The following is an 18584-nucleotide window of genomic DNA, read 5'->3' as shown; positions in this document are numbered from 1 at the left end:
TGATGGACCAATTGCTCAGGTTATTAAATTTACCATTAAATTTCCATTTTTCCTTTCAGATATTTTCTGTAAAGTAGAGATGCCTTCCCAGTACTGTTTGGCCTTGCTAGAACTGAATGGAATTGGCTTTAGTACTGCAGAATGCGAAAGTCAGAAGCATATCATGCAAGCCAAGCTGGACGCCATTGAGACTCAGGCCTATCAGCTAGCTGGCCACAGCTTTTCCTTTACCAGTGCAGATGACATCGCACAGGTAGTGTCTTGGAACTAGACAACTGGGAGGAACTTTTGGAGTTAAAATGACCTGTGTCACAGCCTATCTTTCTGTACATTTCTAAGTACCAGCACTTAGTAAAATAAGTAGAATGCATTGGGGATAGTGTTGTAGTGCCAAGTAAGGAGTTGTATCTGTATTCTGAGATAAGGGTGTAAAGGAGGCTTGAATGTTGCTCCAAATTTGCCTGAATCAGGGGAGGCATTCTCTGAGTAGCCATCGCTCTGTAGTTGCTGGTGGCAGTTTACTATAGTGTAGCTGTGACTTCGTGATGCTAGTTCCTTCATAAGCCCTCACCCCTTTCTTTGCTCCAACATATTTGTCCAGAAAGGGAAATTGGATATTGTTCTGGGATGTAAATAAAAAGATTTTTTTGTGACCTTTTTAAACCCTGATTTAAGGTTTTTGTAACTTTAATGAAATATTGGCAAAGTTACTCCTGTTTTATTTTTACAGCTTGGTAGTCTTTCTGTTTTCTCCTCTCACCATATTCTTTCCCTGTAAAGGGTAGTTGGAGTTAGCTGGGGGGTGAGGGGAGTGTTGGAGGAGCATTCATACACTGGAGAGAACCAATTGTTCTGCTTTTGCAAGTAATTCAGTAATGTAACAATTAGTCAAGATCACAGGCTGCAGAGCCTGACTGACTTCTGGCTTTGAATTCTGCCTCCACCATTTGTTAGTCAGCTGCACAACCTTGGGTTGAGGAGTTAATATATCAACTCCTTATGTCTCTATTTTTTCATCAGTGAAATGGGAATGTGATTAAAAATGCTTCATAAGGTTGTGACAATGATAAATGTAAAATATATACTTAGTGAACATCACATAGATGTTAAATGATCAATAAATGTTATAAATCCTAATAAAGAAAATGTTCATTAGTCTAGAGAGCTTTGTATTTTAAAGAACATGAGAACTTTATCTGTATTGGGTTCAGCAGTGCTTTCAAGGCTTTCTTTATGGAGAGAGAGAGAGAGAGTGTGTGTGTGTGTGTGTGTGTATGTACACACATGCATGTGTTTTTGAATTCTGTAGCCCAGAAGCCTTCAACTGTATACACAGTAGACTGTGTACAGAATTATACAGGACACTTACCAAAAACAGAATGTGTAGTTTTCAGTGCATGGGGTGAAGCAAACATGGATTTATGACTCAGAAACCAAAGCAGGTGAACCTTTAGGTCACATGGGATCCCTGCCTGTGTATGCCTGGTTTCTTGAGTGGGTATTTACCAGCTGCTCACTAGACCGAACTTCAAGTGAGAGCAGGCTTTTGATGCTATTGGCTACTGCCTAGGTCTTGGTTTTAAAATGAGGTAGGTAATTTTGTATATGAAATTTTCACAGTTTATTCTGAAAGTTTCACCCAAGAGAGAAATTTACAATAAAGAACTAAATAGATAATGTGTGATTTTTGTGTGGTTCATCTCTTCTAGGATTGTTGGTGAATGTTGATAAATATTCCACATTTCCTGTTCACTCATATCATTTTTTCTCCTATCCTGTCATTCATATACCTATACTAAATTTTTTTTAGTATAACTATGTTCTATGCAGTTAGAATTTAACCAGTTATTCTGTAATTTTACTTGCTAGATGTGGCAACCATAATCCATATGCATTGTATGTATTCATAATTGTATAACACAAAATTTGAGGATAAGTAGTTACTGACCTATATTGTAAGCCTCAATACCTGCCATTTCCAGGATGCCAGCTACTGCTACTATTGTAAACTGGAACATACGTTAGTTTTTGTCATTCCTTGAGAAGCACAGGGGTATTGTTGTCTCTTCTCCACGGCCAACTTGTGGGGAAAAAAAATCTTGTACTTAAGTAAGTTGTTTCCATTTTGGGAATTATTACTGGGAAAAAAGTTCAAGATTCATTAAAAGCTGTTCAAGTTATATAAGCAAATTGGTAAACATAGTAAATAAGGTTCTGAATTACCTAACTTTAAGCCCCTCTAATTTGAGTTAGTGGGGGTTTGGTTACATGGGACCCTTGCCTGTGTAGGCGACTCATTAGTCTTTATTATTGCCACACTGGCCTAACCACCTTCTAGCTTTTGTGTCTAGGAACTTCTGTGATGCAGTGGCATACTGCAGTCAGGTGGCTTTCCTGATTAGCACTGTGGTGGTTAAATGCAGTAGTCACGTGAGTTGTCCTTCAAGAGGCCTTTAGGAGCGCACACAGTTGTCAGAGCAAACCAAGCCTCAGCGTCAGTAGCTTTGCTGTCCGTGCTTAGCGGGAGGCATGTTTGCCTGTGCTTTTGTAAAGGTCTCCTGATAGCTTCCAACTCAGGGACAGATGTGCCTTAAAGTGATTGCCCAAAGAAACATCCTTCCAATCCCCATGCTAAATTGTAGAGTTTATATTCTCAAATAACTGTTAAAAAGTAGTTTCTGAGTGACAGTACTTGCCATTTGATGACAAAATATTAATTTTGCAGGTTTTATTTTTGGAACTGAAACTACCACCAAATGGAGAGATGAAAATTCAAGGCAGCAAAAAAACTTTGGGTTCTACCAGAAGAGGCAATGAGAATGGCCACAAACTAAGGCTGGGAAGACGGTTCAGCACTAGCAAGGTGCTTGTGGGTACTCACAGGGCAAAATTTGAACTGCTTTTAGCTTTTTGATGTCCTGAAAAAGTGCTGATGACATCAAGAGCCACCATAGGGCACCACATGAATTTACCCAGATTCAAGCAAGCAGTTTGGCTGGTGGTTCAGAACCCTGTAATGGTTTGTGGGGGTTGCAGCATGGGAACCAAGGCTGTAATTTGAATTAGCATCTCTGTTCTTATGAAACAGTGTGGCTGTCTGTGAGCTCATACCTGTAGACATTGTTCATTATTATCCAGTATGGTGGTTAGTAGAATTTGATTTTGTGTTCTGTATGAAAACAAAAAGTGTTATAGCAAAAAAATTTTTTTCAGTTTCAAGAAAAACAATACATTTTCAATGGCTTTGTTTTAAGACTTTTAATCTGTCATTTTCAAAGGAATTTTGCTAGTGATTATCTGTAGATACTGCATTAATTCAAGGTAGGGAAAGATGTGCTTGGCTTACTTACTAACTTCCATTGGGAAAACAGGGCTAGAAAAATATAGCCACATAGGTTGTGGAAAGTTGTCCAGTTCCTTCTGTGGAATTTTGACCCTGACATCTTTAATACCAATTCATCTGCCTTGGAAAGCGTCCACACTCTGTTTCCTAGAACAATTTTGTTACTCTGGCTGGTCCTTTTGATGCCTTATTTTCTAGTTGTTAAGGGCCATGGCATAGCAATACCTACTTTTAAATGAATGCCTCCTGATTTTCTTGATGTGGAAACCCTGTATCAGGGCAAGAGGGAAGACTACTAATGCCTCTAATCAGTGACAGATGGAGAAGGAAAACTACAAAGGAAAGATGATGTAACTCTTGGGTATGGGGAGGTGGATGCTCTGTGAAACTGATACTCCATTGATAGTGTCTTTTAAAGGTAGCTATAAATTGGTAGTGTTCAGCATTTCCATATTTCTGTCTTGTAAACTGTACTTACGGATTTATCAGTGACTTTTAAAAACACATAGATAATGATTCAGAGTTGTGGATGTAGAGCTTATCAGACTAAATTTTGAGATGTCTTTATTAATGCAAGAGACATTCTCTGATTTGCCATTGTATTTGGCAAGATTCCAGCCTTCACTTTGTTATATTTCTTTCCAGGATGTTTTAAATAAATTAAAGGCCTTCCATCCTTTACCAGGCCTGATACTGGAATGGAGAAGAATCAGTAATGCTATTACCAAAGTGGTTTTCCCTCTGCAGCGGGAAAAGCGCATGAACCCTTTTCTCAGAATGGAAAGGCTCTACCCTGTGTCACAGTCACACACGGCTACAGGTGAGAGATGCAAGATACGGAAAGACTTTCATATGTAATATTTGTGATGGCCCAGGAACTCATGTCCATCCCTTGTGAGGTTCCCCGGCACTAAGAAAGGCCACACTGCCTCCACACACAGCTAAACACCACCTGGACTCTGGGAAGAATGCTTTCTTTGCATCAGAGTTGGTGCAGGATCTAGTATTTGAGTCTGTATTTAACTTGGTGTACTTAGCTAGGTTCATCCTAATCCTTTCTTTTCTAGCCCAGTCTCTTCAGGTCCAGGGGTATGGTATGCTAACTTCTCATTTTGCACAAATAAAAAAGAAACTTGTAGAGTATTCTGGATGTCACATGGACTTCTTGGGACAGAGATGAGTGTGATACAGTAAAGGTGCTTATTTTCTAGGCAGTTACTTGCCAAACATGTTCAGGGGAAGAAAAGGCAGTTTTAACACATCCATGGAAGAGGCATCTAGTTTGTTGGTAACACTGTGTAGTCTGAAGGCAGAAATGGAGATTTGAATTCTGATGCTGTGAGTTGAGACAAGATCAGCACGATGTCATCAGTATCTAAGAGCTCTCTTGAATGAAGGAACATTCCACATCCCTGCCTGTGTTCAGCATTTCCATATTTCTGTCTTGTAAACTGTACTTACAGATTTATCATTATAGTAACTTCTAAAAACACATAGATAATGATTCAGAGTTGTGGATGTAGGGCTTATCAGACTAAATTTTGAGATGTCTTTATTAATGCAAGAGACATTCTCTGATTTGCCCTTGTATTTGTTAAAAGCTGCTGTCTTGTGGTTGCCTGTATTTCTTTTCTAGTAATTTTCTCTTTTCCTTTCTCATGTTTTGGTTCTTCCTGCTCAGTTCTCACCTTATTGATATTTAAGTTTCACCTTGGAATATCTGTTAATATTAGAAATTAAATGAAATACATGGTGTATATTACTTTTCTTGTCTGTGATAAAATACCATGACCCTCTTAAGGATGAAAAGGGTTAGTTTGTCTTGAGGTTGCAGGGGAATAGAGTCCATCACAGCAGGGAAGGCATGGCATAGCAGAAGGATGAGAAAACAGACTATATTTCATCTGCACACAGGAAAAAGACAGCAACAGGGCAAGACTATAAATGCTCAAAGCCTGCTCTAGTGATGTACTTTCTCCAGCAAGGCTGCACCTCTATAACCTCTCCAAACAGTGCCACCAACTAGGGACAAAGTACTCAAATATTTGAGACTATGGGGCACATTTATCATTCATATGACCGACCACATTGTGCCAAAACAAAACCAACTTAAGAGTTTCAGAGTGTTACATATTTATTTGGTACTTATCAGTTGTTTTGTTTTGGCTGTAGAAACACAGTAGTTAGTTAATCTATAATTGCTGTAATATTCAATAATACAGAACCAAAAGTTTAGCTGAGCATGACAAAGCTGTTTGATGATTAGGATTATTTTCATTAATATATACTCATGCTTTGTAATTTTTTTTAACCTTTTTTTTTTTTTTTTTTGTTGAGCGGTATTAACTCACTGACTCAACTAATGGACCAGGGCAGAGTGCTGAGTGCTAAGTAGTGTATGGAAGAACACAGTTTGAGGAGGGAAGACTGCCTCCTCCTGCTGTATGTTCTTTGATAACATGGACTAAGCCATTTAATGAAAATTATATCAAAATTAAATACTTACTTTGTGCTGTAAGCTAAATAATGAGGATCTTAAAGAGTTTTGTTGTGGGAATTCATTCTGCCAATAGCTCTGGGTACTGGCATTAAGGCATGCCTTCTTGTCTGTGGATGCTGCCAGCTTCTTAAAAGGAAGGAGATAGAGTTCACGACCTCTTGGGTTGTGAAGATAGGGGTCAGGCATGAGATTGGTCTCCAGCTCCCTGCTCCGTGAGTCTGTTTCCCCCTGCCATCTTGTAATAAATTGATATATATGTATCTTTATGGTTTCACATCAGAGTTTATTTAGGAAAACAATGTCCAAGCCATTTAGAAGGTCTGATTCATTAGAAGGTGAAATTATATGTAGTGACTCCTAGAGAGCCAGTTGCCATGAAGAAAGTATCATAAAGCAAGTGTTGGCAAGAACAATTCCCCGAAAGGGTATTTTGAAGAAAAAAGGAAACCGCTCATATGCTTTAGATAGATTTTAAAAATGTAAAATAATATGGAATACAGGCTTTATAAGAAATATAATGCTTTATAGAAACTATTTTAAAAATTGTTTCTCCCCACTAGAACACTGATGATGTGTCTGATTTTAGTTTCCAGCCCTGTCAGTCCTGTTGTTGACTCTCTTGAGTAATGGTGTTGAGGTGAGGGCTGCCTCTGACTGCGGTAGAGCTCCTTTTTGGTTCCAGTTGTCCTTGTCAGTGTCCATCTGCTCTGTTCCAGGTGTTCTGTCTTGTGCCCCCATCCCAGCTACCAGGCAGCCATGCTCCCTGAGGCTTGCTACTTAGTGTGTCTGCTACCTGTCGTCATGCTGCCATGGGCTTCTTTCTGTGATCTCAGGTTCTCAGGTTGCTTCCTGTCACTGCACTGGTTCTAGAGAACTAGCTTAATGAAGAACATGATATTGTAGCTGATTGCTTTCAGAATGACCTTGTGCTCATTTTATCACTGCTAATCATATGAATATGTTGAAAATTTAAATGTAAACCCAGTTTAGCATTATCAAGCATGCTTTTAAAAATCTTTTTATTGCATTATTTAATGTTGTGTGTGTACATTATGCATGCGTGTGCTTCATGTCACATCAATGGGAGTCAGTTGTCTCCTACTTACTGTGTGGTTCTGGAGTTTACCTCGGTTGTCAGGCTAGGAAAGAAGCAGGTGCTCTTACTCACTGAACCATCCCGCCAGCCCCAGCTAGTTATAGTTAAGAAAGGTCATTCTGAGGTACAAAAACTGTCAGTTGGTTGATTGTCAGGTTTATTTTTCTGTTTTTCTTCTTCTAATTTTAGGACGGATAACCTTTACAGAACCTAATATCCAGAATGTGCCAAGAGATTTTGAGATTAAAATGCCAACACTAGTAAGGGAAAGCCCACCTTCTCAAGCTCCAGGCAAAAATCTGCTTCCAATGACCAGGTAGACTTTTTTCTATATTGATATTATCCTTTTGTGAGTGTGATGGCTCAAAAAGGCCCTATCGTATAAGACAATGCAATACATTAAAGTTTATATTCTAGACAAATCATTTGGTTCTAGATAGTATCCACTTAAAATCCTGTGATGAAGCTGGTCAATGGTAAAAAAATAGTAGACCTGCTTCAAGCTACTAGCACGGTGTGCTTTTAAGTCAGATATGGAAGAGAAGAGGCTAGTCATGCCAGCAACACCCCTGCCCCCATGTGAACTTGACAAGAGGGAGCAGGTAGATAGTTTACCATAGGTCTAGTTGAGATTTGTAGAGTTAAAATGGAGGTTGGGGCTGGATTGTCTCAGAAGTAGTTTATGAGGAAGGTGATTACAGAAGTACCTTCATGTTTTACTGAACGTTTGCTAAGAGAGGTCTAATAGCTTAAAATTCAAAGTGGGTTTCAGGTTAGGACATTTTAGGTTTCTTAAATGGAAATTCTATTTTTATTGGGAATCAGACCTTTTATGTATCTGAATTCGCCATGTTCTAGCTGATGATTTCATTTGTACTATAGAGGACAAAATAAGAAGTTTTATGGCCTGCACCATGGGGATGGGACACTGATGGAAGAGAAAGCCTCAGATAGAGGGGTGCCATTTTCAGTGAGCATGCGCCATGCCTTTGTACCTTTCCCAGGTAAGGAGAACTCCTTGTGGCTATGTGGTTGTTTTTAAAGGCACTGGGAAGTCCTGAATTAATAGAATTCAGAATGTTGCCCTGACCCTCGTACCACTGTGGTATATCTTGGTAGCTGCTATGTACTGATACTATTTGGAAATCTCTGCAAAATGTAGTTGATTTTGTCCATTCTCTTTGCCTTTGTTTCTTTATAGTGTTCTGCCGTTGGAGAATTCACTTTCCCCACTCTCCTTCATTGACTTGGAAGAGCAGAGTTTTGGGTTCCTGTGTTTCTTGCTTTCTATGTCTGCTTGCTTCCTGTTGGTGTGTGACTCCCAGGACAGCTGCAGCCTTAAAGTCACACACCTGTTAGTCATCAGAACACCTGAGGTTGTAACCTAACTCCTTAATTGTCCCATGATTGCTGTGCCCATTTTCCCGTTATCTTTTGCCAGTGGCTAGTCCAGTGAGTGGAACTGTTTTAAGTTCTGTCAGAGCCTCCCTTCATGATGAACTCACTGATAAGGTAGCTTGTTAAGTATGAACTGTCGGCATGAGAAATTTACTCTAACCCTGGGAAGCAATGATAGTTCTGCAGGTCTGACTGTCTCCTTTAGGTGTGAGGAAAGAGCATGCTGGGTTTAAAAGTCATACTGCACAATAGGAATTTCGTGTGGAACATTCTCAAAATTTGCAGTTTCCTAGTGGCCACATGGTAAATTTCCAAGTTCCAGTATTTGAAAGTTCTCACCAGATCCCGCAGAGCACAGAAAGCCTTTGTTAAAAGTAAATGTGTAGTGCGGCAGGCAGGAGTGTGGTGGGCATACAGGTCCAGCAGGCACCTGTCTCCCATGGTCTCTGTTAACAGCAGGAGAGTGGTGGGCACATAGGAGGAATCCAAGGAGAAATCTGTGTGCTTGATATTTAGAGTCCATAAAATTTACATTTAAAAAAGCAGACCCATGTGCTGGTAACTGAATTTAGTACTAAAAACACGTTTAAATGTAAAAAGTTACTTGCATCTCCATGGTTCATCCTGTTAAGAAGGATAATGTATTTGTAACTCACATTAGCTGCAAAGGGGTCCTGTGCATGTCTTGGTGCTCATTTTGTGCACAATTCCTTCCTAACTTATTACTAGTCCTGGGTGCCTGATAGGACCAGCTCTAGTGTCAGTTCTCTCAGCTTGGAGAGAACACCCCATCCTGCAGGGTTTTCTGGAAATGCTAGCATTCAGAAACTTCACAGTTGCTCATCTCACTACCCTCCCTTTCAGTGACAGTTCATTGCCTGCTTTTTTTTTTCTTTTTTTGCTTCCTCTCCCACCCCTCCTCCCTTGTCCCTCCACCTGTTCCCCTCTCAGCCCCCCCACTCAATCCCCACATCTTTCCCCAGAGACGGTGAGGCCCTCCATGGGGGATCTCCAGAGTCTGTCATTTCATCCAGGACAGGACCTAGGCCCTTCCCCATGTGTCCAGGCTGAGAGAGCATCTGTCCATTTGGAATGGGCTCCCAGAGTTCATTCGTACGCCATGGTAAACACTGATAAACTACCCAAGGCCCCAGAGATTTCTTAGGCCTCCTCTCTGACACTACATTCATGGAGTCTGGATCAGTCCTCTGTTGGCCTTCTAGCCATCAGTCTGGGGTTCAAGAGCTCTCCCTTGTCCGGTCAGCTGTCTTTGTGGGTTTCACCAGCACGTTCATGACCCCTTTGCTCATCACTCCTCCATCTCTGCCACTGGGTTCCAGGAGTTCAGTTCAGTGTTTAGCTGTGGTTGTCTGCTTCTGCTTCCATCTGTCACTGGATGAAGGTTCTAGGATGGCATATAAGGTACTCATCAACCTTATCATCAGGGAGGGGCTATTAATGTAGTCTCTCCACTATTGCTTAGTTTGCCAGTTGGTGTTATCCTTGTAGATCTCTGGAAATCTCACTAGTGTCAGCGCTCTCCTCAAACCTATAATGACTCCATTTATTATGATATCTCTCATCCTGCTCTCCTCTATTCTTACCTCGACTCAACCTTCCTGTTCCTCCATGCCTTCTTCTCCCCTCCTTTTATCCCCCTCTCTTTGTCCTAGCTCCCTCTCCCCTCCCTCAATGTTCCCAATCTGCTCAGGAGATCTTGACTCATTCCACTTCTCTGGTGTATAATGCGTATCTCTTGGGAACCTCCCTGTTTCCCAGACTCACTGGCACTGGTATTGTAGGCTGACACTCCCCTGATCCATGTCTAAAATCCATGAGTGAGTAAATACCATGTTTGTCTTTTTTTTTAATTTATTTTTCAGTTTAAATTTAGATTAGAAACAAGGTTGCTTCACAAGTCAGTTCTAGGTCCCTCTCCCTTTCCCTCCCCTCATGTTTGTCTTTTGTGACTGGGTTACCTCACTCAGGATGGTTTCTTCTAGTGCCATCCATTTGCCTACAAATTTCAACATTCTATTGTTTTTTCCCACTGAGTAGTACTCCATTATGTAAATGTACCACATTTTCTCTATCCACTCTTCAGTTGTGGGGCATCTAGGCTGCTTCCAGGTTCTGGCTATTACAAATAATGCTACTGTGAACATAGTGGAACAGACATCCTTGTTGTATGAATGGGCATCTTTTGGGTATATGCCTAAGAATGGAATTGCTGGGTCTTGTGGTAGACTGAGTCCCATTTTCCTGAGGAATTTCCATACTGATTTCCAAAGTGACTGTACAAGTTTGCACTCTCACCAGCAATGGACCCTTTGTCTACATCTTCTCCAGCATAAACTGTCATTGGTGTTTTTGATTTTAGCCATTCTGACAGGAGTAAGATGATGTCTCAGAGTTGTTTTGATTTGTATTTCTCTAATGGCTATGGATGTTGAGCTCTTTCTTAAGTGTGTCTCAGCCATTTTAGACTCCTCTATTGAGAATTCTCTATTTAGTTCTGTAGCCCACTTTTTAATTGGATCCTTTGGTGTTTTGGACACTTGCTTCTTGAGTTCTTTGTAAATTTTAGGGATCAGCCCTCTGTCAGATGTGGGGTTAGTGAATATCTTTTTCCAATCTCTGGGTTGCCCTTTTGTCTTGCTGACTGTGTCCTTTGCCTTACAGAAGCTTCTCAGTTTCAGGAAGTCCCATTTATTAATTGTCGATCTCAGCATTTGTGCTACTGGTGTTATGTTCAGGAAGTGGTCTCCTGTACCAATTCCTTCAAGGGTACCTCATACTTTCTCTTCTAAGAGGTTCAGTTGTGGCTGGATTTATGTTGAGGTTTTTGATCCATTTGGACTTAAGTTTTGTGCATGGTGATAGACATAGATCTATCTGCAGTCTTCTACATGCCAATATCCCAGCACCATTTGTTGAAGATGCTGTCTTTTTTCCATTGTATAAATTTAGCTTCTTTGTCGAAAATCAGATGTTCATAGGTTTGTGGATTAATCTCAGGGTGTTTAATTCCATTCCATTGGCCTACCTGTCTATTTTTGTGCCAATACCAAGCTGTTTTCAGGACTATAGCTCTATAATAGAGCTTGAAGTCAGGGATGGTGATGCCTCCAGATGTTGCTTTGCTGAGCAGGGTTGTCTTGGCTAACCTGGGTCTTTTGTTTTTCCATATAAAGTTGAGAATTATTCTTTCAAGGTCTGTGAAGAATTGTGCTGGGATTTTGATGAGGATTGCATTGAGTCTGGCAGGATTGCCATTTTTATTACATTGATCCTACTTATCTAAGAGCATGGGAGTTCTTTCCATTTTCTGGTATCTTCCTTAATTTCTTTCTTTAAAGACTCAAAGTTCTTGCAATACAGGTCTTTCACTTGTTTGGTTAGCATTACTCCAAGGTCTTTCTATGTTGTGTGTGGCAATTGTAAAGGGTGATGTTTCTGTGATTTCTTTCTCAGCCCTTTTATCGTCTGTATATAGTAGGGCTACTGATTTTCTTGACTTTCCTATATCCTGCCACTTTGCTGAAGGTGTTTATCAACTGTAAGAGTTCCCTGGTAGAGTTTTTTGGGTCACTTATATAAACTATCATATCATCTGCAAATAGTGAAAGTTTGACCTCTTCTTTCCAATTTGTATCCCCTTGATCTCCTTTCATTGTCATATTGCTCTAGCTAGAACTTCAAGTACAATAGTGAAGAGGTATGTGGAGAGTGGACAGCCTTGACTTGTTCCTGATCTTAGAGGAATTTCCTTGAGTTTCTTGCCATTCAGTTTGATGTTGGCTGTTGGTTTGCTGTATATAGCTTTTATTATGTTTAGGTATATGTTCCTGTTATCCCAGATCTCTCCAAGACCTTTATCGTGAATGGGTGTTGGATTTTGTCAAAGGCTTTTTCAGCATCTAGTGAGATGATCATGTGATTTTTGTTTCTCACCTTGTTTATATTGTGGATTATATTGATGGATTTTCGTATGTTGAACCATCCCTGCATCCCTGGGATGAAGCCTACTTGATCATTGTGGATGAGTTTTCTGATGTGTTCTTGGATTCGATTTGCCAGTATTTTATTGAGTATTTTTGGATCAGTGTTCATGAGTGATATTGTCTTTGTGTGACTTGGGTATCAATGTTATTGAAGCCTCATAAAAAGATTTTGGCAAAGACCCTTCTGCTTCTATTGTATGGAATACTTTGAGGAGAATTCATATAAGCTGTTCTTTGAATTTCTCGTAAAATTCTGCACTGAAGCCATCTGGCCCTGGGCTTTTTTTTTGGTTGGGAGATTTTTGATGACTGCTTCTATTTCCTTAGGTGTTATAGGTCTGTTTAAATTACTTATCTGTTCTTGATTTAATTTTGTTAAGTGATATCTATCCAAAAAAATTGTCCATTTCCTTTAAATTTTAAAATTTTGTGGAGTATAGCATTTCAAAATATGACCTGATGAGTCTCTGGATTTACTCAGACTCCGTTGTTATGTCCCCCTTTTCATTTCTGATTTTGTTAATTTGCATGTTCATACTCTGCCGTTTGGTAAGTTTGGAAAAAGGTTTGTCTATCTTGTTGATTTTCTCAAAGAACCAACTCTTCGTTACATAGATTCTTTGTATTGTTTTCCTAGTTTCTATTTTATTGATTTCAGCCCTCAATTTAATTATTTCCTGGCGTCTGCTACTCTGGGGTGAGTTTGTTCTTTTTGTTCTCACTTGTGCTGTTAACTCTCTAGTGTAACTATTTTCCAGTTTCTTCATGTGGGCACTTAGTGCTATGAACTTTCTTCTTAGCACTTCTTTCAAAGTATCCCATATGTTTGGGTATGTTGTGTCTTTATTGTCATTGAATTCCTGAAAGTCTTTAATTTTCTTATTTCTTCTTTGAGGTGTACTTGCTCATTATTCAATTTCTATGAGTTTGCAGGGTTTCTGTGATTTGCATTGTTTAATTCTAACTTTAAAGCATGGTGGTCTGATAAGCTACATGGAGTTATTCCAATTTTTTTGTACCTGTTGAGGTTTGCTATGTTGCCAAGTATGTGATCGATTTTTGAGAAGGTTCTGTGTGGGCTGAGAAGGTATATTCTTTAATGTTTGGATGGAGTGTTCCATAGATGTCTGTTAATCCCAATTTGGTCATAACTTCTATTAGTTCCTTCGTATCCTTGTTAAGTTTCTGTCTGGTAGTCCTGTCTAGTGGTTAGAGTGGGGTGTTGAAGTCTCCCACTATAAGTGTGCTTTGAGTTTTTGTAATGTTTCTTTTACAAACGTGCATGTCTTTGTATTCAGGGCATAGATGTTCAGAATTGAGACTTCATCTTGGTTGATTTCTCCTGTAATGAGTGTGAAGTGACCTCCTTCATCTCTTTTGATTGATTTTAGTTTAAAGTCTAATTTGTTAGATATTAGGATTGCTACCCCTTCTTGTTTCTTGGGTCCATTTGATTGGAAAATCTTTTCCCACCCCTTAACTCTGAAGTAACGTCTGTCTTTGAAGCTGAGGTGTATTTCTTGTATGCAGCAGAAGGATGGGTACTATCTTTGAATACATTCTGTTAGCCTGTGTCTTTTTATGGGTGAGTTAAGACCATTAATATTGAGGGAGGGAGAGGGAACTGGGATTGACATGTGAAACAAGCTATTTAAAATTAAAATAAAAAATGATTAAAAAAACAAAAAACAAACAAACAAAAAAAAAAACAAAAAAAAAAAAAAAGAATAAAATTAAAGGCTAACAATTGAAGGAACTTCTGAGTTGAAAATGTATACTATAACCCATGTCCTAAGCAAACTTGTTTTAATCATATTAGCATAATTTTATAAATACTATAATAAAGCATTAATTTGCCCTATATTAAAAAAAAAATATTGAGGGATATTAATGACCATTGATAGCTCATTGTTTGTTTTGGAATGGTTGTTGTTTGTGGAATTGTATGTGGATTTCCACCACTTTTTCTTTTGCCTGTTGTTAAAGTGGGATTATCTATAGCCTATGTTTTTCTGGTTATAGTTAACTTCCTTGGATTGGAGTTCTCCTTCCAGAATTATCTGTAGGGCTGGGTTAGTGGATATGTATTGTTTAAATCTGGTTTTGTCATGAAATATCTTGTTTTCTCCATCTATATTGATTGAAAGCTTTGCTGGGTATAGTAGTCTTGGCTCGCATCCATGGTCTCTTAATGTTGGTAGAATATCTATCCAGGACCTTCTGGCTTTCAGAGTTTCCATGGAGAAGTCAGGTGTAATTCTGATAGGTTTCCCTTTATATGTTACTTGGCCTTTTTCCCTAGCTGCTCTTAATATTCTTCCTTTATTCTGTATGGTATATTTGGGGTCTTGATTATTATGTGTCCAGGGGATTCTTTTTTGGGGGGATCCACTCTGTTTGGTGTTTTGTAAGCTTCTTGCACCTTCATTGTCATGTCTTTCTTTAGGTTGGGAAAGTTTTCTTTCATGATTTTGTTGAATATGCTTTATGCCCCTTTTAGGTGGGTTTCTTCACCTTCTATACCTATTATTCTTAAGTTTGGACTTTTCCCAGTGTCCCATATTTCCTGGATATTTTGTGTTAAGGAATTTTTGGACTTAAAATTTTCTTTGGTCAATGAATCTAATTCTCCTAGTGTATCTTTAACACCTCTGACTGTTTTCCCAGCTTTTCTGTTTCCAGCATTCCTTCAGGCTGTGTTTTTTTTTTTTATTGTTTCTATATCAGATTTCTGCCCTTGCACTGTTTGAATTGTTTCTTGGAATTTTTGCTTTGTCTTTTTTTCCATTTCTTGAATTTTTTGGATTGTTTTTTTCTTCCATCTCTTTAAGGGATTTTCTCATATCCTCTTTGAGGGCTTCTATTTATGTAGTTTTGTTTAATGTCATTCTCTTCTGCTTTATTTGTGTTGGGGTGTTCAAGTCTTGCTGATGTAGGGTCTCTGGACTCTGGCAGTGTCATGTTGGTTTTTCTGTTGCTCCTTGTGTTTTTATATTGCATCCTTCCCTTCTGTTCTTGCAGTGGGTTCCAGAAGGTGCCTTTTCCTCTCCTGGTAGGTGTGGGACCAGGGTTCTCTTTTGGTGGGTGTAGGAAAGTCCAGTGCTCTGGTAGCTCTCCACTTCCTGGTCTCATGGGTGGAGAAATGGACTAGGATGCTGGGGTGCTTTGGTTCCTGCTGGGATGGATGGGAGCATGAGTGCTATACCCCAGGCACAGGCAGGTGGCCCAGAGATGGGCCCTGATTTACCTAGTCCCATGCGTGGAGCAGGAGAGTAGGATGCTGGGGTGCCTTGGCTTCTGCCGCCAGGATGGAAGCCACAGTGGCAGACCCCAAGCACTCACTGCCTGATTTTAACTTGTAAGGTATTTCACAAAATAACTGTTATGTATTTGTTAGTATTCCTTTTGCAAATATGCATACCTTTGGCTATGTAATCTTTTGACTTTTATCTAGGAATTATCATTCTGTGTATACTTCTGTATTTGGACTTTCAGCTAACATTTTTACATTCAAGACTTGTGCTTCTCAGTACAGAGATGGGAGTAGATGGATGTGGTAGTGCACACCTTTAGTCCCAACAGCGTCAGAGAGATCTGTGAGTTCTAGGCCAACCATCGTTACATAATGAGTCCTTGTCTCAAAACAAAATAGTTTAACCTGTGTGTGTTCAGTTTCCACCACAGTCTATGAGTTTGTTTGCTGAGTCACAGACTAAAAACAGCTCAATCTTTATTTACAGTGTCTAATTGCTGCCTTGTGGGCAGAATGCTACCCTTTGCTTCCTAGGAATAGCCTCCTAGTGTCTCTTGCACACTTGCCTGAGTATGTTGTGCAACCTCTGGATGCTGCCATTTTAAGAAAGGAAAATTTATTTATTGCTATAGGTTTTATTTCCATTCCCCTTACTATGATCGAAATTCACCATTCTTACATTTGAGGTTCTTCTGTGTTTATTTTCATGAACTTACTTATAGTCTACTATTGATTTATAGCTACACTTTTTATAATATGGCAACTTGTCCTTTGTGCTAGCAGTTAAATTATCTTTTGTACTTTGATCACATTTTTCTTTTTGTCTTACATGTCTAATCAAGTTATTTTTAATCCATAAGAAACTTGTCTTATTCCCTTAATAACTTGATTTTTTTTCATTGAATATCTTTGTTATTGTTGAACCAAAGCACACTAACATACACTTACTAAACACCAATTTGTCCATTAATTATTTTGGTAAACCTATTGTTTATAAGTCTCTTATGACTAAGGAGTGGGAGAAGCATGAGAGAAATGTCGATTGTGTGCTAGGTGCTGTAGGAACACTGAGAAAGGAAAACTTAAAAACACAATAATGCACAGAAATGAACTGTATCTTAATTGAAGTAGGGCTTTAACTTTTGAACACATGACCTTAAACTTATAAAACTGCATTTCTGTCATCTTGCTGAATTGTGGTCTCTGGAGCTGTACTAGCCTTTTAACGTAGATGTGCTTTTCAGGGGGTGTAATTTTGGCTGCTGATTACTCCCAGCTTGAATTGAGGATCCTGGCTCACCTGTCACGTGACTGTCGCCTCATTCAAGTCTTAAACACTGGAACTGATGTTTTCCGGAGCATTGCTGCCGAGTGGAAGATGATCGAGCCTGACTCTGTTGGGGAGGATCTGAGGCAACAAGCAAAGCAGGTGAACTTAGTGGACCTGGTGCATCAGAATGAAAAGAGTTAAATGCTTACAACATTTTAAGTTACGCATTCATTTCATTTGGGCAATGATTTCTGTCTGGATCTTTCAAGTCACATTCATTGGAATCTAGTCTGCTTTGTGGTATTCATTGTAGATTTTGCCCCCTAGACAAAGCAGAACGAACCACATAAACTAAGATCTGTGGGCAACTTAGTATCAAGAAAGCCCTGTGTATTTAAGTCTATAATGCAGCTAGTCGTGAGGTCTGGTACTTAGTAGGTGTTTACTTACAAGTGGCAGGAATTGTAGAGGTAGTCATTATACACGAGGAAGAATATCTATTTTAAATTTCTAATCAGTAAATGTCTTGAAAGTTCCATATTCCTATTTCCTTACAGCATCTAGCCAAAGTGCATTATATTGTAGGTAGTTTAATGTTTTTGAAAATAGAATTGGATTGTAATGAGTAATGGTCCCTTGAGCTGTTCAGCAACTGTTTGCTGTTTGCACTTTGACTCCTCTGTGACTGACAGTGGCCCTGCAAAGGGCCCATTTACATTTCCTGGCTAGATTGACAGGACACTTTCTAACCACACCTGTGGGAAATCAGATGCCATTTGCAGTGACCTGTTCTAAGTTCACGTTCTTCCTGGATTTAGCTGGCATGAAATACTTCCTCTCACCAGTGAAATTTAACACCAACACCTGTTCCCCACTATTTAAAAAGCTAGCTCTACTTCTCATCTTCTGAATCGACATTAGCAAGGATCAAGCCTTACTAAAATAGTTAAAATGTCCCTGTAAATAAGCCCCATAGCCAGCTCTTGAGATAGGTGTATTTCTATCCCCATTTTATGTATGGAGCAGGAAATAGACACAAAATTAGAGATTTGTTTACACTTAGTTTTAAGGGGTAGAGTCAGGAGAAGTATGGAATGTCAGAATATCGGACTTCCCAATCCACAATTGTCCAGGGTGATGGCTGCTCTGTCTCCTGTAGTGCTTCCCTCATTCAATAGTGAACACGCTAGAACAATGCTTGTCTGCCTTGACATGCACTGGATGATCTAACCCTCAAATCTTGCTTAGATCTCAGTCTGTGGCTAAGTAATACAAGCTGGAGCAGACAAGCAGTGTACTCCAGGAATCACAAAATAGTGTTAAAGACCAAAAGGAAGACTAAATAGAGGTTTAAAGTAAAAAAGTTCTTGACCAGGTGTGGTGACAGCAGTGGTGTTGCTGTCAGTGTGGGTATCCTCAAAGTTCAAGGTCAGTCTGATCTGCATAGCAAGTCAGGCTAGCAGGAAAACTGCATTGTGAGATCCCACCTCACAAAGATTTAAGAAAAGAGAATGGGTCCCTTTAGCTTTTAGAGTTTTGCTAAGCATTTAATTAGAGTTGTCTTTTAATTTATCATTGTCAGTTTCCTAAACACCCACAAGTCATGATCCAAATACTGCTCTCTTTAGTTTTGGATGAGAATGTTTGGCTACAAAGAGGTCAGGTGCCTATGGCAAGATCATGCATGACTTCAGGTAGGACTTACTATTAACCTGGGTAG

The 18584-nt window shown here is 39.4% G+C and overlaps 1 protein-coding gene across 3 annotated transcripts in view; it reads left to right on the top strand.

The window, feature by feature from the left end:
• Polq (DNA polymerase theta) overlaps nt 1-18584 on the top strand; it is an 83114-nt gene that overhangs the window by 54631 nt on the left and 9899 nt on the right. For all 3 annotated transcript variants that reach the window (XM_040750826.1, XM_040750829.1, XM_040750827.1), the window contains 6 exons: nt 60-253; nt 2726-2863; nt 3989-4163; nt 7129-7255; nt 7822-7943; nt 16839-17023. In XM_040750826.1, the coding sequence (XP_040606760.1) occupies nt 60-253; nt 2726-2863; nt 3989-4163; nt 7129-7255; nt 7822-7943; nt 16839-17023 (941 nt within the window). The remainder of the gene's footprint in view (nt 1-59; nt 254-2725; nt 2864-3988; nt 4164-7128; nt 7256-7821; nt 7944-16838; nt 17024-18584) is intronic.

Source organism: Mesocricetus auratus, unplaced genomic scaffold, assembly GCF_017639785.1.
Source record: "Mesocricetus auratus isolate SY011 unplaced genomic scaffold, BCM_Maur_2.0 Super-Scaffold_100008, whole genome shotgun sequence".
Taxonomy (NCBI): Eukaryota; Metazoa; Chordata; class Mammalia; order Rodentia; family Cricetidae; genus Mesocricetus; species Mesocricetus auratus.
This window is presented reverse-complemented; position numbering and strand designations above follow the sequence as displayed.